General features: G+C 24.6%; 2 protein-coding genes across 4 annotated transcripts in view; one reads left to right on the forward strand and one right to left on the reverse strand.

Annotated features, from left to right (window-relative positions):
* Window positions 1-20,188, forward strand: part of LOC126900876 (RING finger protein 17) — a 36,366-nt gene that overhangs the window by 1,461 nt on the left and 14,717 nt on the right. For both annotated transcript variants that reach the window (XM_050676882.1, XM_050676883.1), the window contains 5 exons: window positions 257-386; window positions 451-605; window positions 676-758; window positions 1,127-1,327; window positions 1,410-1,490. In XM_050676882.1, the coding sequence (XP_050532839.1) occupies window positions 257-386; window positions 451-605; window positions 676-758; window positions 1,127-1,327; window positions 1,410-1,490 (650 nt within the window). The remainder of the gene's footprint in view (window positions 1-256; window positions 387-450; window positions 606-675; window positions 759-1,126; window positions 1,328-1,409; window positions 1,491-20,188) is intronic.
* On the reverse strand, window positions 2,769-10,751 carry LOC126900881 (uncharacterized). 2 transcript variants are annotated; one of them, XM_050676892.1, is made up of 3 exons: window positions 10,601-10,751; window positions 3,805-4,925; window positions 2,769-3,736 (listed from the first exon to the last, which is right to left on the reverse strand). In XM_050676892.1, the coding sequence occupies exons 1-3, from the start codon at window positions 10,677-10,679 to the stop codon at window positions 3,359-3,361; spliced, it is 1,578 nt and encodes a 525-aa protein (XP_050532849.1). In that variant the 5' UTR covers window positions 10,680-10,751; the 3' UTR covers window positions 2,769-3,358. The 2 variants fall into 2 exon arrangements, with proteins under 2 accessions (XP_050532849.1, XP_050532848.1); XM_050676891.1 differs by having other exon boundaries at window positions 3,805-4,928; window positions 10,601-10,749.

A 20,188-nucleotide genomic window follows, 5' to 3' on the forward strand; every position in this document is an offset into this window, starting at 1 on the left:
ATAAATAATCATTAAAGTATTAAAATAGAAATACTATTAAATAAGCAAAAAAAAATCTCCATATTATTATTATTTTAGAAGTAATCTAGTGTTTGATAATCAATTACTCTGTATTAAGAATATTATTTCAGAAGAGGGGCTCTAAACTGACAAAGCTGTTCCTTTGCTTTTTTCCTTTAAATGTTTATGCTATTTATAATATAAGATTTATTAATATATTTGTTTCAATAAAAAAATTTTAATTTGTTTTTTTTAGATATTAATGGACCAAAAATTCCATTATTACTGAAATGTGGCCATGATATGTGTCGAAATTGTGTTAAATTTTTGTATAAAAGAAATTCGGAAGTAACTTGCTTTATTTGTGAAAAAGTTGATAATTTCAAGTAATAATTTAATTAAATTCACAAAAAAAAAAAAGTATATTGGTTTAATATTTCTTTTTTTTAGGTTTGATAATGAAAATAAAATAAATCTTCCAGTGCATTATTATAAAATTGGCCAAGTTTATTGGCTGACATGTAAAAAACAAATGGAAATCCACCGTAGTATTTCTAACTTAAAAATGACTGATTGTCCCACATATTCATCAGAAAGTGTTCATGGTATTTTATAAAGGAATGAAAAAAAATGTATATTAGACTTACATTTATTCTTTTATCATTTTTTTTATAGATGTCTGTGATAAGTGTCAAAGAAGTGCAAATTGTTTTTGTCATCACTGTAATGTAGTATTTTGTTATAGTTGTTTTGATGAAGTAACTACACTTTTTTATTAATTTAAAAAATTAGTAGAATCTTAGTGTAATTTCTTATATTTATGTTATTGTGGTCGCATTGTTATACATCTATAGAGAGTGTTTAGCAAGCAAGGAAACAGGTTTTTATTGTTTTAATTGTAACAATTTACCTGTTTCCTTACTTACTAAACACTCTGTACAAATTTTGCATTAAATTTAACTAGTTTATATATTATATTATTTTTGAATTGCAAATATTCTTTAGTTACAATGTTAATTTATAAATTTTCTATATAAATTGGAATTATTTGTATAATTAAAAAAAAATTTATTCAATTAAATAAAACGTTTTAAAATAATTTTTCAATTCACTTTTTTTCTTTTAGGTACATACAGAAAATCAAGTTATGTCCAAACATATTCCAGAAATGATCGATAAAATTAATATTGTGTTGAATTCTGAACCGAAATGTGATCAACATTTTAAGACTATTGAGTTTATTTGTGTAACTTGCGAAGTAAATATTTGTTCATATTGTTTAGTTCAAAGTCATAAAACTCATGATGTTTCTACTCTTGAAATTTATGTAAGGTTTTATTAATGTTAAAATATTATATTAAAATTTATTTAAATTTTAATTGTAATTAATTATTGTTTTTTCCTTTTAGAATTCAACAACTTTGGAAAATTTAACTAAATACTCAAATAAAGGTTCACTACTTCTAGGAAAACTTAAAAGCACCCGTGATGTAAGTAAAATTATTATTTGAATTCAAATGTTTTCACTAATATTTTAGAGTTTAGTTGGTATCTTAACTTAAACTAGTTTTATATTTAGGATTGGTCTTAACCCCCTCTGTTTCCCTTCTAAAACCTAAATAATACTTTTTGAAAATATAATAATTTTAGATGAAGTTTAAAGACTTTATTCTAGATTACTAATAGTATATGATAAATAAGAAGTCATTAATAATATTCATTACAAACATACTGTATAAATAAATGAATACCATTCTTAAATTAAAGTCATTTTGAAGTATTTTTTTTTAGACCATGTTTTTCCCAAATTATCAATCATGAAGTATTTTTGTGTTCATCCCTTACTCTTATAAGGGTAGCAACTTTATTTTTTTTTTTAATACATAATTAACTAGCTTATTTATTTTATAATGATCTTATTAAAAAAATGTCTGGTTATTAACAAATTTTGGACTAGTGTTTCATAAGTTATTAAAAATTAAAACTGAAGGCAAAAGATAAGATGTGAGTTATTTTTATCACTATAGACTTATACGCTCTTCTTCCTATCTATGTATAAGTGTTAATAATTTCTTTAATACAGATTAAAAACTTGTTACTGACTAGTCATTTTCTTTATTAGATTATTATCTATTATATAAGGTGAAATAACAAAAGATGTAATGGGAGCTTCAGAAACTTTGTCTCTCAATAATTGGATAATTATATGTATTACCTTATATGTATTTAGAAAATGGTACTAATTTTTGCTCTACTTTCTAAAAAATTATTTATTTGCTCTATAAACACTAGCCAAATAAATAGTAACTTTTCCCCAGCGTTAAAAAAAAAAAGAATGACTTAATTAAATAAGGAATACATTTTTATGAAATTATATGAGTATAAACTTGGGCTATATCGATATTGTTTCATTAAATTATTTGAAATTTGCAAGGAAAAGATTAGAAAATTAGCTAGCAATGTTAATAAGGCTTTCGTTTGAAGAAATAAAAAAAAATATTATTTATCTTCATTTACATAATTTAAAGTTTTCTGAACCAAGTAATAAATACTTTGCCTATAACAATTATTATTCTCTTTTAAAAACTAAAAATTTTCAATGGCTTCTTAGAGAATTAATTCGAATTACCTGAGTTTGAACATTTATTATATTATAAAATTTATTTTTTTATTAATTTAGATAAAACATTTTTAAAAAGTATTTGTAAACCTTTCAACTTTAGCCATTAGTCAGTTCATAAAAATTCTTAAAAAAAAAATTAAACAAAAATATTAAATTAATTTATTGAAAAAAAATAAGTTCTATATTAGTACAACTTATAGTGTAATTTAAAAATTATTAAATATTTTACAATAAATAATAGGAAGATCATAACTAAAACAAATTATTTACATCTTAACCTAAATTATAATTTATTATTGCACAATTTCATTGAGTAACATGGAATCTAACATCTTATAATTTTAGATTATATATTGGCACGCATAAAAGATACAGTATGACTGTATTTGTTTTAAAAATAAAATAAACTTATGATTTCCATTTTTGAAAGTTTGTTTGAAATGTAGAATTATTATTGATTATTATATTCTTAAATAGATGAGCTTTTAAATTTGAGCAACCTTACAATATAATATTACTTTTTTTTAATTTGTTCACATGAATTAATTTTGATTATAAATATATCAAAATTACATGTTAATGGCACATTCTTGTATATCTGTTGGTTGTATTGTGAATATATTTCTTAAATAACTTTCTGACTGATATATGTTTTTGTTATTGCTGTTCATCAATATTTGAGATGTTGTTAATAAATTCCAAATATTTTGCTATAAAAGTCCACATAATATGGTCTTATGTATCAACATCAAGAAGTTGTTGATAGGGTGTTCTGACTGTGTCTGGCTCTAAAGTAGTTGAATTTGTTGTTAGCATCTTCATCATAAGTTCTGGTGACGGTTTCTCTTTCTGGTGACTTTTTTGGTTTTCTGTTTCTTTGAATTTTTCTTCCAGATACCTATCTACCAGTGGGCCTTCGAAGTCTTCTGGAAAACTAGGTTTGGATGGTATAATGTATTTATATAGTCGTTCATTGAGTACGTATAATTGGGCAGTTGTATCGCATTTCACATTAAACCACCAGTCGCACGTTAGTGATACTTGATTAAATATGGTTCCATTGGGACATAAAAAGGACGCTTGACCTCCATTTAAATCGCAATAGTGCCAAACCTGAATCAAAAAATAAAATTAATTACCGATAAATACTTATACTATGTAAAATTTTCGTTTAAAAATACCTGACAATGTGTTTCAGGGTCTCCAAAGAATCCCTTATATCTTTGAGTTTTGCAGTCGAAGCTGGTTTTGGGTATGGTTGAAAATACAGGATAGTCTATACCAGGTCTTCCTGGGTTACTTGTATCGGCCGTATCATCGTAGTCGTTCCATTTATGTTGTTGTGGTCTAGGAGTGGTCGTTATCTTTGGTCTCGTTATTAGATTAGATTTAGATTGTTCGTTCGACTCCTTTTGTAATATCTGCAATACAGCCGATAGAGTTTGAATACTGGAATCTATATTTTCGGCTGTTATCTTATTGGACAGTCGACCGCCGAGATCGTATTCGTGTATCAATTCGTTCAGAGCTCCGTATTTATCAGTGGTTGTGATTGGAAGTCGTGATGATAGTGAAGGAGTCTGTGGTATAGTTGACGGCCGAGTCGGTAATGTTGACGGTAATTTAATTGTTGAAGTCGTCGGTCTTTTAGTTTTAACCTTAAGTTTTTTTGGTTTGACAGTTGTAGTGGAATAGTAGAAAAATTGCGGATGTTCAGTAGGCGGTAAAGTTGGTAGAAAACCTCCAAACTTGAAATTTGCTTGGGTGTCAGTTACAACAGACCTAGGACTCGTATAAACTGAGTTGTATTGTAATTGTTCATCGGGAGTATATACATAAGAATTTAGACGTTCTGTTTCCACTTCGTATGGTGGATTTTGTGATGTGGCAATCACAATGGGTCTATAGGTTTTTGGTGAACTTGGAAATCTCAAGTAACTAGCAGTGGTAGTTTGTATTGGCTGACGGAAAAAATTGTTGTTAAACAATTGAAACCCGCGGTATTGGTGATCCAGTCTTAAGAAGTTCTGCTGTTGGCGGTTGTTTGACTGTTTTTTATTTATCTTTTGATTGTCAGTTTTAGGCTTGATTGTTGTTGCTTGCAACCGTGGGCGGGGGGTACTCGAAATATCGACTGGACTTTTGAATTGTTGATGGTATTGAGCCAGTTCGTTGTCATCACTAGAACCCACCATGTAATATGTCACGTACGGCACCAGTCGTCGGTTACGTTCGGCGGACGTTAGGAAAGGCGCTGTGTCATTTTTTATCGTTTGCTGGCCCTCGTCCCAAGTTTTCGAGTCTACTGTGAACATAATAATACAAATTCAATTATATCACACGACGTGCGTAAGAAAGTATGCGCTAAGAATAATCAACAATCGTAATAAATAAAATGATGAAATTGAGATGACTATCGTTAGTATCGACTTTTCATTGTATAATTGATTTTATTGTATTATATGTAACGCGACACACCTTAAAATGGAACTATAGTATTCGTATATAGTTTTTTTCGGTTGATTTAGATGATCAAATTATGTTACGTTAGTCATTATTAATAAAAATTGTTAACAATGTATGTTAATATTATAACATAATTATTAATATTCATAATTAATAAATGTTTTTAAGTAATGATTTTTTACAAATTTTTACAATGATTTTCGAATTCTTTGAAAATGTAGTTGTTTAGATATTTTGTAATCATTACTTAAATATAAATCATAGTCACAAATATTTTTCAATTATAATTTATAAACCCAGATCCAGATAATATATATATTTTATTAATATTATTAAAAAAAATCTAACAGTGACTAACATCACTATCATAATAAATTGCTCTGATACGAATCTGTCAAACTTTTTTGTTAAAATAGTGTATTATTAGTCTATTATTGTCAAACTAGTTACGCAAGCTACTTATTAAAAATTAGCCTTATGAAACTACAAATAAAGTGAACATTTTTCATAGTAAATGAACTGTTGAAACGTTTTTTTTTAATAATAACATATGTTTAAAAAACTACAATTTTATATAGACTTCGATTTTGTCAGATGTCTCGGAACATTATCAAAAGTTTAAAATAAAGTCATTTTTTTGTAAAAATAGCGATTTTTTTTTTACTTTGGTTTCTGATTTCTCATAGAACAATCACCGGAACGTTTCCTTTTTTTAATATTGTACTACATCTCAAAATCTTATAATATAAGTTAATCCGCCACTGGCTATTGATAAACTGTATATATACGTAACTTAAACTTAGGCTAAACTATACGGAGTAGTTGAATAAATATCGCATATTATAAATTTTATTAGAAAATATATTTTCTCGTGACATTTATAAAATCAAGCACCATTCCATTTATTTTTAAATTGTTGAAAGGAAATTTTATTTGAGCCTATTTTTTATGATAGATAAGTTTCGAATTTAACGAACCGCGTCTATCTTATTATATTATTAGCAATTATTTTATTGTATAAATCATTTTTATGTTACTTGTTTGTCTACGTTTTCATCAATCATAAACTATACTAGACAATTAATTGTATTGTCTTATTATTTATTTTAAACATACTGAAAGTTTTTACAGAATAAAAATTATTAAAGAAATAACTCTGTAATGATTAATTAATATTATTAATGATTAATGTCATGAAACTCGTATTTTGTGCGCTATAATATTTTATTTTAGTTTTTTATTAAAAAAACTCATTTATTTCAGAATAACATCTGTTTGCGGTGAAAGTTTGTTAGTTTTACACTGTGCGACTGGACTTCCACAATTAATTATGGAATGTCTCTTGCAATATCCACCACTAAAGTAATAGTTTTTCATTTAGGTTTATTGATTTATAACTTTTTAAAAAATGTATGAGCTGTTATGTTGACCATTATGAAACTACACATAGAATAAAAATTACAAATAGTTGAACTGGAAATATGTGAATAGTCGATATTAATAGATGTTACAGTTGTGTCTTCTTACTAGCATATTGCATCATCATTGTGCACAAGCTTGAAAATAGGTGTTATTGCGATTTCTGTATACTCCGTATCGTTTATATTTCTATTTTCAGCTCTTATTTATGTAATAAAAATTTTTACATGTCAATTTAAAATTTCATATTTCTATCTGGAGTTTCACGCGCGGTCTGCTGTTGATAGATAATTGTAAATAATTATGGGAATAAACTAAGAGTGGACATTCTTTATAAGGCACTGTACGTTTTGTTGCTAGCGCATAACTCTTGTATTTTGGCAACCAATTTCTATGAACAAAATAATTTTCCCATGGTTCTCAGGTTGATTTTGATACTTAAAACGTTTACTACTAAAATAACTTTTTAATTTTGAAAACAATATGCGGATGTAAAATGTTTTATTTGTTATTACGTACTTGTAACTTTCTTAAGGATTGTACTCGGAGAAATCTTTCGCCGAATTCAAAATGTAAATCCATGATTACAAAATGATTATACCTCAAGAAAAAAAAAACTTTGGAAAGGCCATTGCATGTGACCACGTAAATATGATAAGGTATGTGGTTCATATGACATACATTTTTTTATAAACGCGGAAACCAATATCTTAACATTTTAATCAAGTTTATTATTAAGTAACGTAATAACAGATTAGAAAATGTTAGCAAGTTGTCATTTTTATACATCCAGTCTTCCTTTAAGTGTGCATCACATTTATTATGTATGAAGTCGTTTAGTATGTACGTTTTTTCGAACAACGTAAATGGCACGTCAATTTCAAGTATTCACACCATATTTATGTAACTTCACGTATTAATGGAATATTGATAGTTGATAGTCGGTAGATAAAATGTATCTAGAGCTTAAATACATTTTTTATAATAATAAAGAATTGAATCAATTTGTTTATTTTTATTGATTCAATTATCATTTTTTAAAATTTATTATTCATTAAATAGTTTTAATGTTCAAATTTAATGTACTTTCTGGTGTGTCTTAAATTTCAATACGTGTCAAATATTTTATGATTTTTAGTGACAACTTCTAAAATTCTCTTACTTAAATTAAAAAATAACCAAGTGTAACATAAACACATTACTCAATCAGTATGATTTTTTTTTTTTTTTGGTTTAATTATAAAATATTACTCATAGCAATTATGTTACATCTATTTATTTTTTACTCTTTTAAAATTTTTATTTAGTAATTATAAGAAAACGTAATAAAATATAAAAATTGTTTCATCCTTACAAACTAGTGCTCAAATAAGTCAATAGCAAATTTTTTATATTAATATAATGAAAAATATCTATCACAGATGTATATTAATGAGAACCTAATAATTATGTTAATTGGACATTAGAAATAACTGTCTAATTACCTATTTGATTATTATTTAGCATTCTTTGTCAAATATTATCATAAAAATTGAAAAAACAGATGCTGATGACTTAAAAAATAAAAGATTTTATTTTATTATGATCTAAGATAGTTAAAAGGCTCAAACTATTTTTACTTTAGAAGGAAGAGAAGATTTTTCTTGTTAAAAATATTTTTAATCCAAAAATTGTGAGGAGCTAAATATCATATTTTAATTTATTATTTTAAATAATTCGAATGAAATAAAATATATAGTGTTAAAAAAGTAAGGAAACAGTTAAATTGTTACAAATAATGGGAACAATAGAAACCTGTTTTCTTATTTATTAAATATCTATATAAAATTTTCAAGCTCCAAAAAAATTACTTTCTAATTCTATTTGCTCAAATGTAGTTTTGTTATTCGAGTTTATTTTTATTTATCATAATTTAGAGCTATTATATATATATTTGAATTTTAGTTATTTAAGAAGGATATTAAAAAAATTTAGAAGGTCAATTTCTTTCAAGTTGAGAAAAATAAGATTTTAAAATAAATTTTACTAAAGTTTTTTTGTAAAATATATTAATAATCAAAAAAATAATTTTTAATATTCGGGGAATCATTTACTTCCATTTTTTTTTTATCAATACATTATATATAAATATTATGAACATTCATTGTATACATAGTTTTTTTTTTTTTTTTTTAAGAAAATTGCGAATTATTTTAGAAATGAAATATTTTATAATTTGAAATATTAATACACAATGTCCAAAATTTTTATTTGGCTTGCTTAAGAGAAAATTTTGTTTTGTGATACTTATTATAAAACAACATCATTTTTATTATTTATAATTTTTGAACTGGAGAAATTTATTTCTTGAAGTATTGAGTTTACTTTTATACGATTTTTGTGTTACCTTCTTAGGTCTTCACTTTTTTTTTAAATTGTCATCATGAACTATTTTCACGCTCTAAATATCCTTCAACCAGTTTTAACAGAAGGCACAGAATGAAATATGTTATTGGGTCCAACGACTTTTCAGTGTTATTAGATATGTTAGAGATATGCCAACAAATAGGCCGATTTGATCACGATTTCGAACAAAGCTTATTACATGCGATTTTTTTTAAATTTTCCATCTATGTTATTGGTTGACCTCTAAACTATCATTTGTTGATTATTTATATATTTTTGTCGGTTGCCGGATACCTTAGTTAACGTGTTCACTTTCAAAGCAATTCCAACCGTCCGTACCATTGTTTTTACTGTTACAAAATCGTGTGTGTTGCTTCATAGGTTAACACTTTATATGTTAAAAACTCACCGATTACGTTTTTTATGTATCTTATTACCATTTCTAATAGTACCATTAGAAATGGTAATAGGATACATCTTACAACAAAATCGTTAAACACGCATTTAACGAATTTTTTTAAAAGATGTATATATATAAATGTATCTAAATAAAGGGTATTATTTGCTACTTATTAAATGAAGATTTTACTTGCATGAAAAATTTTTTTTTTTAATGCGTCACTCGATTACTGTAATTTAAATATTCGTTATCAACGTGTAAAATATTAGTAGTATAATCTTTTATTATTATAAAAGCTAATATTAGCTCACTATTAGCTATATATTTTTAAATTAATTATCGAAAAAGAATCAGTGGATCTGTACAATTTAGGGTCAAGTTGTTATTTTTATTAGTATTAAGCTACGATATTAATAAATAATAATTATGGTGTAATTATTAAATATTTAATAAATAATTTTAATGATATATTTATTGAAAAATAATTTAACAATAAGTTAATCATATACAATAGATCGCGTATTTAGATCCATTATAAATAAAAATTTATAAGAAAATTAATCTAATGTAAAATAATTATTTAATCAGAATATTATCAAGTAGAAAAAAATAAAAAAGTAACTACAGTATAGGGTAACTGATTCAATTGCTAAACACTCTCTAATAAGTGAACAACTATTGGTATTACTTGAAATATTAACTTTCTATCATCAAAGTTGATATATTTTTTTTAAATATGATGCATGATTTTAATGGCAAAGTTTAAAATACTTATGTTAATATAAAAATATGCTACGAGCAATCAAAATTAAATTCTGGGTTTTTTTAATTTAAATTAAATCTAGTAGGTTTGTTTTTTATTTTATATCTGTAAAAGTATTATATTATCGAGACGAGTTACAATACATAATATAATTAATAATTTTAAACAATAACTTCACTAATTCACCTTTGTTTGAGGAGAACAATTTTTTCTTAATCATAAAATAAAAATATTACTTTTGTTTCAAGTTCTGATAATAGTCTGACTTAGATGAGTCTATTATCATCCCAATTAAAATGTTTATTCCTATGATTAATATTCTAATAATTTAAAAAAAAATGTGTCAACCATTACTTTATTTTTTAATATCAATATTTGATTCGCTAAAAAGTAAATAAATTTTAAGGATTTGAACAGCTTACACTCTTAAAAGACTGTAGGTTAAATCTTTAAAGTAACTGATTAATTTTTTTTTTAACCAATGATAAATGTTAATAATACGAATTGTGTTGTTGAAAAAATGGAAGAAATTTTAAATTTTTACCTGAGTTTCCGATTCCGTGAACTGAGGTGTAACACAACCACAGAACGCAATAAAACGCGGTACCACTATACATGTTCATCGTTTACATTACACTGTACACGTTAAGACGAGTCGCGAGCTACTGTCCAAGAGATGAAGGTCCTCCTCCTCGAAGAGAACGGGAATAAAATGAGAAATCTAAATTACTAAAATGGCTTGATTTTATTTACTATATTAATTAATGTTAGGACAGGTATGATATTATTCAAATAATTTCCGATTAATTAAATAACATAAGTATTTTTATATCTTGTTTTTTTTTTTAATATAATTTGATGGATTGAGATTTTCGAAAGCAAAATAATAATAAAAATATCTACTCATGGTATTATGATTAATTACTGTAGTCAATAATCTATACTAAATTTTTGGCGGAGACTTAAAACCATACCTTCCTCTTTGGCTACGTCATTGAATATAAATTTGAGAAGTTCTTATTTTCATATAGTACTCTAAATTATAATTTTTTATTTTGATACGTATCTACTCTTAGAAAAACTGCACTTGATAAATTTTATATTGTTGTGAAAAGTGTACAATGTCGTTCTGGTCTATAATCTTTATTTATAATAATTACCAGTGAAACTAGAGTTTTGAAAGAGTCAGTAGAAATACTCAATTCATAAATTAAGCTAATAACGAGTATGTTATTATAATTTTTTTTTTATATACAAATTGATTTATTATTTTTACTTTTAACCAATAATTAATTGATAAGATGTTGAACTTCAATTTAAACTGTTTCCTTTTTTGTTTGCCTTTTAATTACGGTACCTTACTTTTAATTATTAAATTGAATTTCATTTTTTTATTAAATTCTGAATGATTTTTTATCAATATATTTTTTACAAATATTCAATTTACTGTCAATGAGAAAATCTTACTTGCATGCTTCTTTTATTTTTATTCACTTGATTTTAGTATTTAATTATTTTAATTTGTCTAATCTATGTAATGTTTTGAGTCTTTTTATTCATTATTTTTAACTGATTAACCCACAATAATTTCGATTGCATATATTACATTTAATATTATGTTATTACTAAATAGTATTCAATGCTTACGCTAAACGAAAAAAAAGGTTAAATATCAATTGTTACATATCTTGATTACCTAACAAAATATTCTTATAAGTGTATTGATCTGATATATTTATTCTGTATTTTTGAAATTAGATTATACTTTTGATTATTACGGCCAAGGTTTACAAAAAATTTTTATATGTCAATACACTAAAATGTTTATTCATTTATTAATAATTACTTAATAGAGCATCAATAACGCGAGATCCAAATTAGATAGAATACCTGTGAAATCGCCGGAGCATAAGCTCTAGATCACTTAGACACAAGAAATCTCAATGACGTCGAATGGTAATATTATTAAGTGGGCACCGCGTCCTTTATTATTATTAGTCACGCTATTTTAATTTTACTATTTAATTAATCCATTGATTTTTTGATATGTAAACAACTCGATATTAGTAATATATATATATATATATATATATACTGAATTGTCTGTTACAAATTATAATTTACAATTTGTAAGTTACAATACTTTTATGAACTCTAAATTTAGTAATCACTTGGTAATAAACAGTAAATTAATAGTTTGATGCAATATAGATTATTAATGACCGAATATAGCTTCATAAGTTACCTACAATAATCTAGTTACATTAACTAATCTTCTCTATTTGATCATTAAATGGATAAAATTACTTTAAGTATGATTATTTTATATACTAAGTAACACAAAATCACATTTTCATGACCAACTACCGCTAATATGTAAGATTCTACAATATTAAAAAAAACTATATCTGAGCTAATAAATATTTGTACTTATATCAATACTTTTTAAGAATAAATTTTTAGTTAAGTTTTTAATTATGCAATGTGTGTGTAGTAATAGAACAAAGATATTCTATGTAAGTGTCACTATACTTTTTTGTTATTATGTCAATCTAACTAATGCGATATGGTCTGATGCAAATATATCATGGTTCAACTCGTTCGGCTATTATATATTTTTATTTAATATCACTAGGTTAGATTAACGATGAAAATACCATCCTTTTTGCTATAAAACATTATGAAACATTATAAACCATTATAATGATAAAAATCGAAAGTGGGCTATTCACTACAAATCTAGTATAAATATCAAAAACTGCTGGGCGTCATGTAAAATATTAGCGCCAAAACCTGAAAAATTATACGAGTAACACAGTTATTATGATAATTTTTGTGGATCGTCTTATTTTTACATTAACTCAATAATAAACTTAGAATCTTAACACGAAACATAATTTTTAAGCATTGCACACAAAACATGCACTGAAATATTTCATAGTAAAAAATGTTGGATAATATTCAGATAAATGTTTTATAAATAAAATCTCTATTATTTGTTTATCATAATTTATGATTATCCGGCGCAGCTAAATCGTCTTAAATTCTGTAGGTATTTTTAAAATATTGCTCATAGTTTTGTAATAATTAAAACGTTTTAACAAATTATACAATCTTCTAAGGTGGTTTTAAACAAAATGGTATAGCTGTTTTTCAAATATTAAAATGAATAATTATCAGCACATATATTTTTTTGATTTCACAAAAACAGCTTTCATGATTTAAGCTTCTTTTAATTTTTTTGAACTATACTTTTAATATTTTCACCTATATTATATGTGTTTGAGTGAACAAAAATTTTATCAAGTTATTACAAATATAATAGATTGTAGTATAAACAGTATTATAAATATAGTTTTTTTAAATCGTATGTAATGTAAAAAGTTAATTATTTGTTTATTTTTAATTGCAAATTATAACTTATAAATTATTGATTTTTATTTTCTATATCGAATCTTATTAAAATTCTACTTTCCTTTTCTTTTAATGGAACTATTACTTCGTTTATTATATCTTATAATTAAAGTTATTTTATGGATAGTAAATTAGTATACAGGATGAAACTAATCTAACTGACGAATCCTAAAACTTTTGATACAATTAGAAATGTTAACTGTATTTTTTTGAACTTTGTTTAAGTCATATTTGTTTATTATTTTTTTCATAATATTAAAAAAAAAAATTTATTTTATATTTTTTCAACATTTCAAAATAATTAGTTTTTAGTACTTTTTTTTATGAAAACGATTAATATGTTAATTACAATTTTAGAGCAAATATTTATTGAGTTACAATCATTTTAATTAATAGAAAAATAATTTATTTTCTTTTTTTATTTTATTATAAAATTAAAATGATAAAAAGTATGTTTTTAACGTAGTCTACAAATACAAAAAATGTTTCAAAAAATTACATCGAAGTGATTATTGGAACAATAGTTATTAGAAGTTATCAGCTAGATCTGTTTTACCCTATACTATGTGGCCTATGCAACTTATATGATAACTTAAAATTTTCTTAATTGGATTATTTAAATAATTTATTAAAAATATTTTTTCATTCTCTTGTTTTTTTGTTCTCGAGAAAGTCGTGATTATGTGGATTTAAAAGTTTTTAGCTACATCATTACATCGTCTTTTTTATTGTTTTATTAACACAAATGGTTCTATTAATCTATTGTGGTATGATACCCATTATATTCTACAAAATATAGCAAGTGTTTGATTGGCAGATGTCTACCGCATGTTTTTAAATTATTAAAAGTATTATAAAATATATCTTTGATTTTATTGAATCATCTCGCATTCTTCGTTAGAGCAAAGGTTAATCTACTAGAAAAGACAATGGTCAGTGCTATTATGTCATGTGTGTACGAATCAGTGTATGTGAATACTATGTGCACGAGTATTACCGTCTGTTGGAGGAAAATAATATTGAGAAAATAGTACGTGTTATTATAATAATTATTAGATGTAACTATTATTATAATAATAGTAATATTATATGCACAAAAAAATATTTGTGCATGTATAGTGTTTTTAATGTTGACAAAAAATGAAAATAGTAAAATAAGAACAAGGATATCTTATTGCGGTGACTATTGTGGCGTTGAGATTTAATACTAATCGTCTAGAATGCTAAAATTACAATTATTACAAAATTAATAACAATTACATTGTTTTAGTATATTCAAATAAAATTTGAGGTAATCCGTTGGTGGTCCACCTTTGGTTAGATCGCCAAAAGTTCGACGACCCATTCTTTGTAAATTTTCCAATATACAATAACTGAGTCTCCAAACAATCACCACATCTAATGATCAACAATAACTATAACATGAAATGATAATATTTTTGTCACGTTATAATAACATTCATTCCAATCTCGCTGTACTTGAATCGTTGCGTGACAGTATTCGCAAAATAATAAAATTACAGAAATCGTTTTGACAAAAAAAAATAGATGTACTAACTTATTTGTGTTCACCTTTTACATTTTCAATCGTTTTATTGGTTTTTACAGTCACTGGTAATCTTCTGACAAGACTTCGTGAACTTTCGGTTCTAAAACATTACTATCGTTTCAAAACTATAAATAAATTCTAAAAAATTGCTTTCATTTTTGTAGCTCATATTAGTTCTTCGAAAAATATATTGATGTTTATTATAACTGACCACGATCAGTTAAACTCTTGCAAGATATTAACCGGTTTGTATTAATATAATATTTAATTCCATGTGCTAATTACGACTGATTGATGTGTGTTTAAGTTATAGTAATTATTTCCGGTGTTTATTTTGTGATAAATATAACTTAAATATTATAATTATAATAAATCGTTAACGATTTTCGGTTCGTTACGATTGTTTTATTAATGTATTGTACAATCTACAAAAGCAATTTTCGAGTTATCTAGTCTACTACCCACCTTAAAGTAAAAATAGATTTTTTTTTGCTAATTATTATTTTTTTATATATATAATTATATGAATAAAATAATGTTCTTGGCAAAAATCTTGTAATTAAAAAAAAAAGTTATTTGGGAATCGTTGGTACTATTTCCTACTGTTTATTTTTAATTATATAGTACGATTTTCTACCTAAATGACATAATGGCTTATAATTAAAAAAGCAGCATCTTTTTTCTTCTTTTTTATATTGTGTATACACACAGTTAGTGCGTCATAGTGGTTATTTAACGGTTTCTTTAGGTTTCCAGAATTGTAATTAAATTAATTTATACGCAAAGTCGAGTATTAAAACTTTCTACATTAAAAAAAAAACAAAAAATACTCGAGTTCTTTGTAGACCGAGTAAATGTGTATAATTCTTGTGAGATGATGTTTACGTGAATTGAATTCTCCGAGTCAGTTAATAGTTCTGACCACTTTCGTTTTTAAACAATTAATACAGATCTATTAATTATTTTCCTACTTTTATATAATTTTCTTATTCAATAAATTACTCGATTTAAAAATCTTTAAACTAAAATCTGGTTAATCGCTTATTTTTAATAATGGCTAATTTATTTATTACTGCTTTATTTACTATCTATTAAAGGATAATGAGTATATTTTAAAGCTTATTACTTTCTCAATCTTCTTCTTTCTATTATGACATAAGTATTATCAATAAAATAAAAATAGAGCGAAAGCTGAAGAAATCCTTGTAAATTTGACTGTGCAAATGAACCATTGAAGAGATTATAAACTGGTCTTGACATTGATCTCTGGTTGTTATCATGTGTTGCCAAAGGATTTTTGTATTCAGTGAAAGCAGTAAAAATTGTAGTTATAAATGCGTTCTATCCAAAACGTATTAATTGTTTTCATTCTTTCGTTGATTTTTCTATGTATTTTAAAAGTAAAGTAACTTGGGGTAAAAGTGCACACATTTTAACTTGCGAAGCTGAGAACGTATTAATTTTACTATGTGTTTTTTTTAATCTGTTATCACTTTTTCTCAGCTCTCACCCAATTCGATTTCTTTCAACGATACGTCAAAAGATCACAAAGCGTATCTAGTGCAAGACATTACCCCCAAAAATTAGAAGAGTTTCCCTCGTTACCTATAAATGGGAAAAATCTCCGAAAAAATTACAATTTTAAAAATCAGTAATTTTTACATTTTTTTTCTTTAATCTACCATAATTTTATTAAAAATGTCTATGAATGTAATAATTTATAAATGTCCCAACTTTGTCGCGTTGCCACTGTGTTGGGGTATTTTAGATTCGATGGGAAACTGAGAAAGTATTAATTTCACTATGTTTTTTTTTTTTGCCCGTTACTACTACTCATTTTCAGCTCTCACTAGACCGATTTTGATGAACAGCACGTCAAATGATCACAAATTGTATCTAGTTGAAGACATTACCCTCAAAAATTGAAAAAATTTCCCTCGTTCCCTGTAAATGGGGGAATTCTACAAAAAAATTACAAATTTAAAAATTGCTAATTTTCGAAATTTTTTCAATTTTTTTTTACTTAAAACTGCCATAACTTTATCAAAAATGACTAAATCAATATAATTTTTTTTATAAATCTGACCATTTATCTGCCCACGGGGAGAAATTCAAAATGACAACTTTTTCACAAAAACTTTTTCAACTTAACTTTTGAAAGTTTTTCGGAAATACTGACACTTTTATATATATCTTAAATTAAAGCTAATGTAATGTAATTTATCATGGAAAAAAAAATTTCGGACTTTATTTTGTCTTCATGGTGAAAATAGTTACCAAATGCTATTTTTGAAACCCACAGGGGGGGGATTCTAAATGACAACTTTTTATCAACTTAACTTTTAAAAGTGTTCCGGAAATACTGACACTTTTTCTCAATTTTTGACAAAAATTTCTGACTATTTTGTTTTCATGATGAAAATGGATATCAAAGTTAATAAAAAAAAAATTCTTAATAAATACATTTTTTATATTTTTAATTTTATAATGCTATAACTTTTTGAAAAATGTATGAATCAATACTTACGCTAGGTTTGAATTATAAAATACTGTATAGGTAAAAATGTAAAAATATACTTTCTAATTTAGCATAAATTATAAAAAATCTTTGCAATAATATATGATTATAAAATTTTAATTTTAATTGGTATTTAACGTACATATTTGTTTGTATTTTTTTAAACTATATGTACTTTAAACTACTTTTAAGATTAAACTGTATGTTTTTGCTTTCTTCTAATTTGAATTTATAATGACTTTAGTGTATATAGATTTGTCAATATTTAAATTGTACATTGAATTTTTGTGAGTGAATACTGTTAAATGAAGCATTTATAACTTTCTTACGTTTTAATGCCCAATTATATAGTTTGAATTATTAAAAATTAATTACACACGATGTCAACAAAATAGTTCTTGTCATATTTAGCGATTTATGAATACTCTGGGAATTACATTTACTATAAAACATACAAATATGTGCTTGTAGTTGTATCATACAGTACTTTAAGGCACAAGTGTTTATTTGTTTAGTTTTTGTTTCTGGTTTTTTATTTTAAAATTAATAGGTGTATAGCTCTATCAAGTAAGGTTCCCGAAGTTCCCCTCTTCCAAAAAGAAAACAAATTTAGAAATTTATATGTAGTGATATAAAAACATATTTAACTTGAGGTAATAACATCAAAACATATCATTAGCCCTTCAAAACTCGTGTTCTATTTCCGCCTGTGTGTTAAACATAAAAACAATAAACATAATTTCTTGTTTTTCTAAAAATTTTAATGACTTTATTTATGCTCTCCAGAATCTAATAAATATCTGTTGAAAAGAACTTGTGGATCAAAAAAGCAATCTTACAAACGATTAATCTATGGTACTATTTTAATTTTTCAGTTCATTTCAGTAGGATTTTCCAAACGTAATTATAAAATATTTAATAAAAATTATTTATAAATATATTTATTAAATTTAAAATTATTTTTATAAGATATGAGTAACACAAGTGGTTAGAATTAAATTGAGATAAGAAATTAGAGAATAAATGTTCAATATTATGAGCATAGCAAAGCAATTGTTGTTTTTTTACAGTGATAGAAGCATAATATGTTTATTCAAAACGCCCCAAAAAGACCTTGCTTAATAAGTATGATCTCTTTGGTACGATTTGTATTGAAAATATTAAGATTTAATTTTGACAGAAACCTTCGATTTTGAGGGATAGGACATCACAAATGTGATTTAAAATTTTGATTTTAGATAAAAACAAGTAATTGTAAAGAACCCCTATAATATTATTTCTTTAATGCAATTCGGTTTCATTTTTTCCTTTCTGTGATGTTTTTTTATAGTTTATAAGTGTATTTCCAAATCCACTTTTTTGTCCATATATTTTCGTATTACAGGTGATCATTTTATCACATACCAATTTTTTTTTTCAATAAATATAAGTTCAAAACAAGGCTTAACGTTGTACGTAAAAAGAAATTAGTTTTTGGAAAGGGATTCGTCTATATGTACCCAACCTCTTCTATTTTCTTTGAATTTTCGTTTGTTTAGTTTAATTTTGTATAAATCGTTATTTTATTAACCATTTCTTGTTATTTTTAAATAATCGTAAAATAATTTAAAATTGCATAATATTTGATCTTGTTCGTTTCTTTAAAACTTTAAAACAATTAGTCTTTTTTTTTTTTTTATTAATTTCTCTTATACTTTATTGAATACATGTTAGCCTTGACGAACGACGTAATCTCATGACTGACGTATTTTTCAGCGATATAATTTTTGTAATTCTTCATTAGTATAGGCAATTGTAAAATAGACCAATTTTTTCTTTTAAATAGATTATAGTTTTTATAATTGTTATCGATTTATATTCAGAAATTACTTTTATATAGTAATTTAAACATTTTATTCTAAAAAGTTATTATTAAAATAACCATAATTTTCATTATCAAGACTTTAACTATTTCCTTTATTTACGGAAGAGATTTTAATGTAAAATAATTAGTCCTTCAAATTTGATTGATGTGAGTAAATATAATAATATTTCATTGTCACGTTTAAAATGTTTATTCGGAGTTCAGTAATATTAGCTGTTTTTCTTTGATTTTATAATGTTTCAGTTTATTGTAGATAACTTGTGGAGGATAGGACATGTATTATCATTTCATGACACCTTTATATATAATAGTTGTAATAAATGAAGCAAATATAAATTTATTAATTTTATAATATTAATTAGCAAGAATTACTGAATTAGATTTTTAAATATTATTTTTATCAATATGTTTAAATTTGTCAAAATTAAAAATTAATTTAAATAAACAAATATCTTTATAAAAATTAATTCTTATTTTGAAAAACTTACTTTAAAATTAAGTTTTTAACGCTAATTATATAATTTTAAAATAGTAAGATGCTATTAAGTAGTATTAATGTGTAATCCTAAACATGTTACGTAATTTTAATTGTTTTCAAATAGATATAAAAATATATATATTAACTCAATAATTGTTCATGGCAGTAGACAACGTAATGTAATTCATCATAAATTCAACATCTTGAATGTATTAAATGTTTTTATAATATTTTATATAAAACATAGTGTAACAAAGATTCACTTTTTTTTTTTATGGGACATGTGTGTGATTGAACATATTTATTAAT

Source organism: Daktulosphaira vitifoliae, unplaced genomic scaffold (genome assembly GCF_025091365.1).
Source record: "Daktulosphaira vitifoliae isolate Bord-2020 unplaced genomic scaffold, ASM2509136v1 Scaffold_3, whole genome shotgun sequence".
NCBI classification, from domain to species: domain Eukaryota; kingdom Metazoa; phylum Arthropoda; class Insecta; order Hemiptera; family Phylloxeridae; genus Daktulosphaira; species Daktulosphaira vitifoliae.

Coding starts and splice junctions, on each gene's coding strand:
- LOC126900881 (XM_050676891.1), bottom strand. CDS start 10,679: ATGAACATGTATAGTGGTACCGCGTTTTATTGCGTTCTGTGGTTGTGT. Junction 4,929..10,600: donor TCACGGAATCGGAAACTCAG/GTAAAAATTTAA, acceptor TTATGTTCACAG/TAGACTCGAAAACTTGGGAC. Junction 3,737..3,804: donor ACCCTGAAACACATTGTCAG/GTATTTTTAAAC, acceptor TTTTTGATTCAG/GTTTGGCACTATTGCGATTT.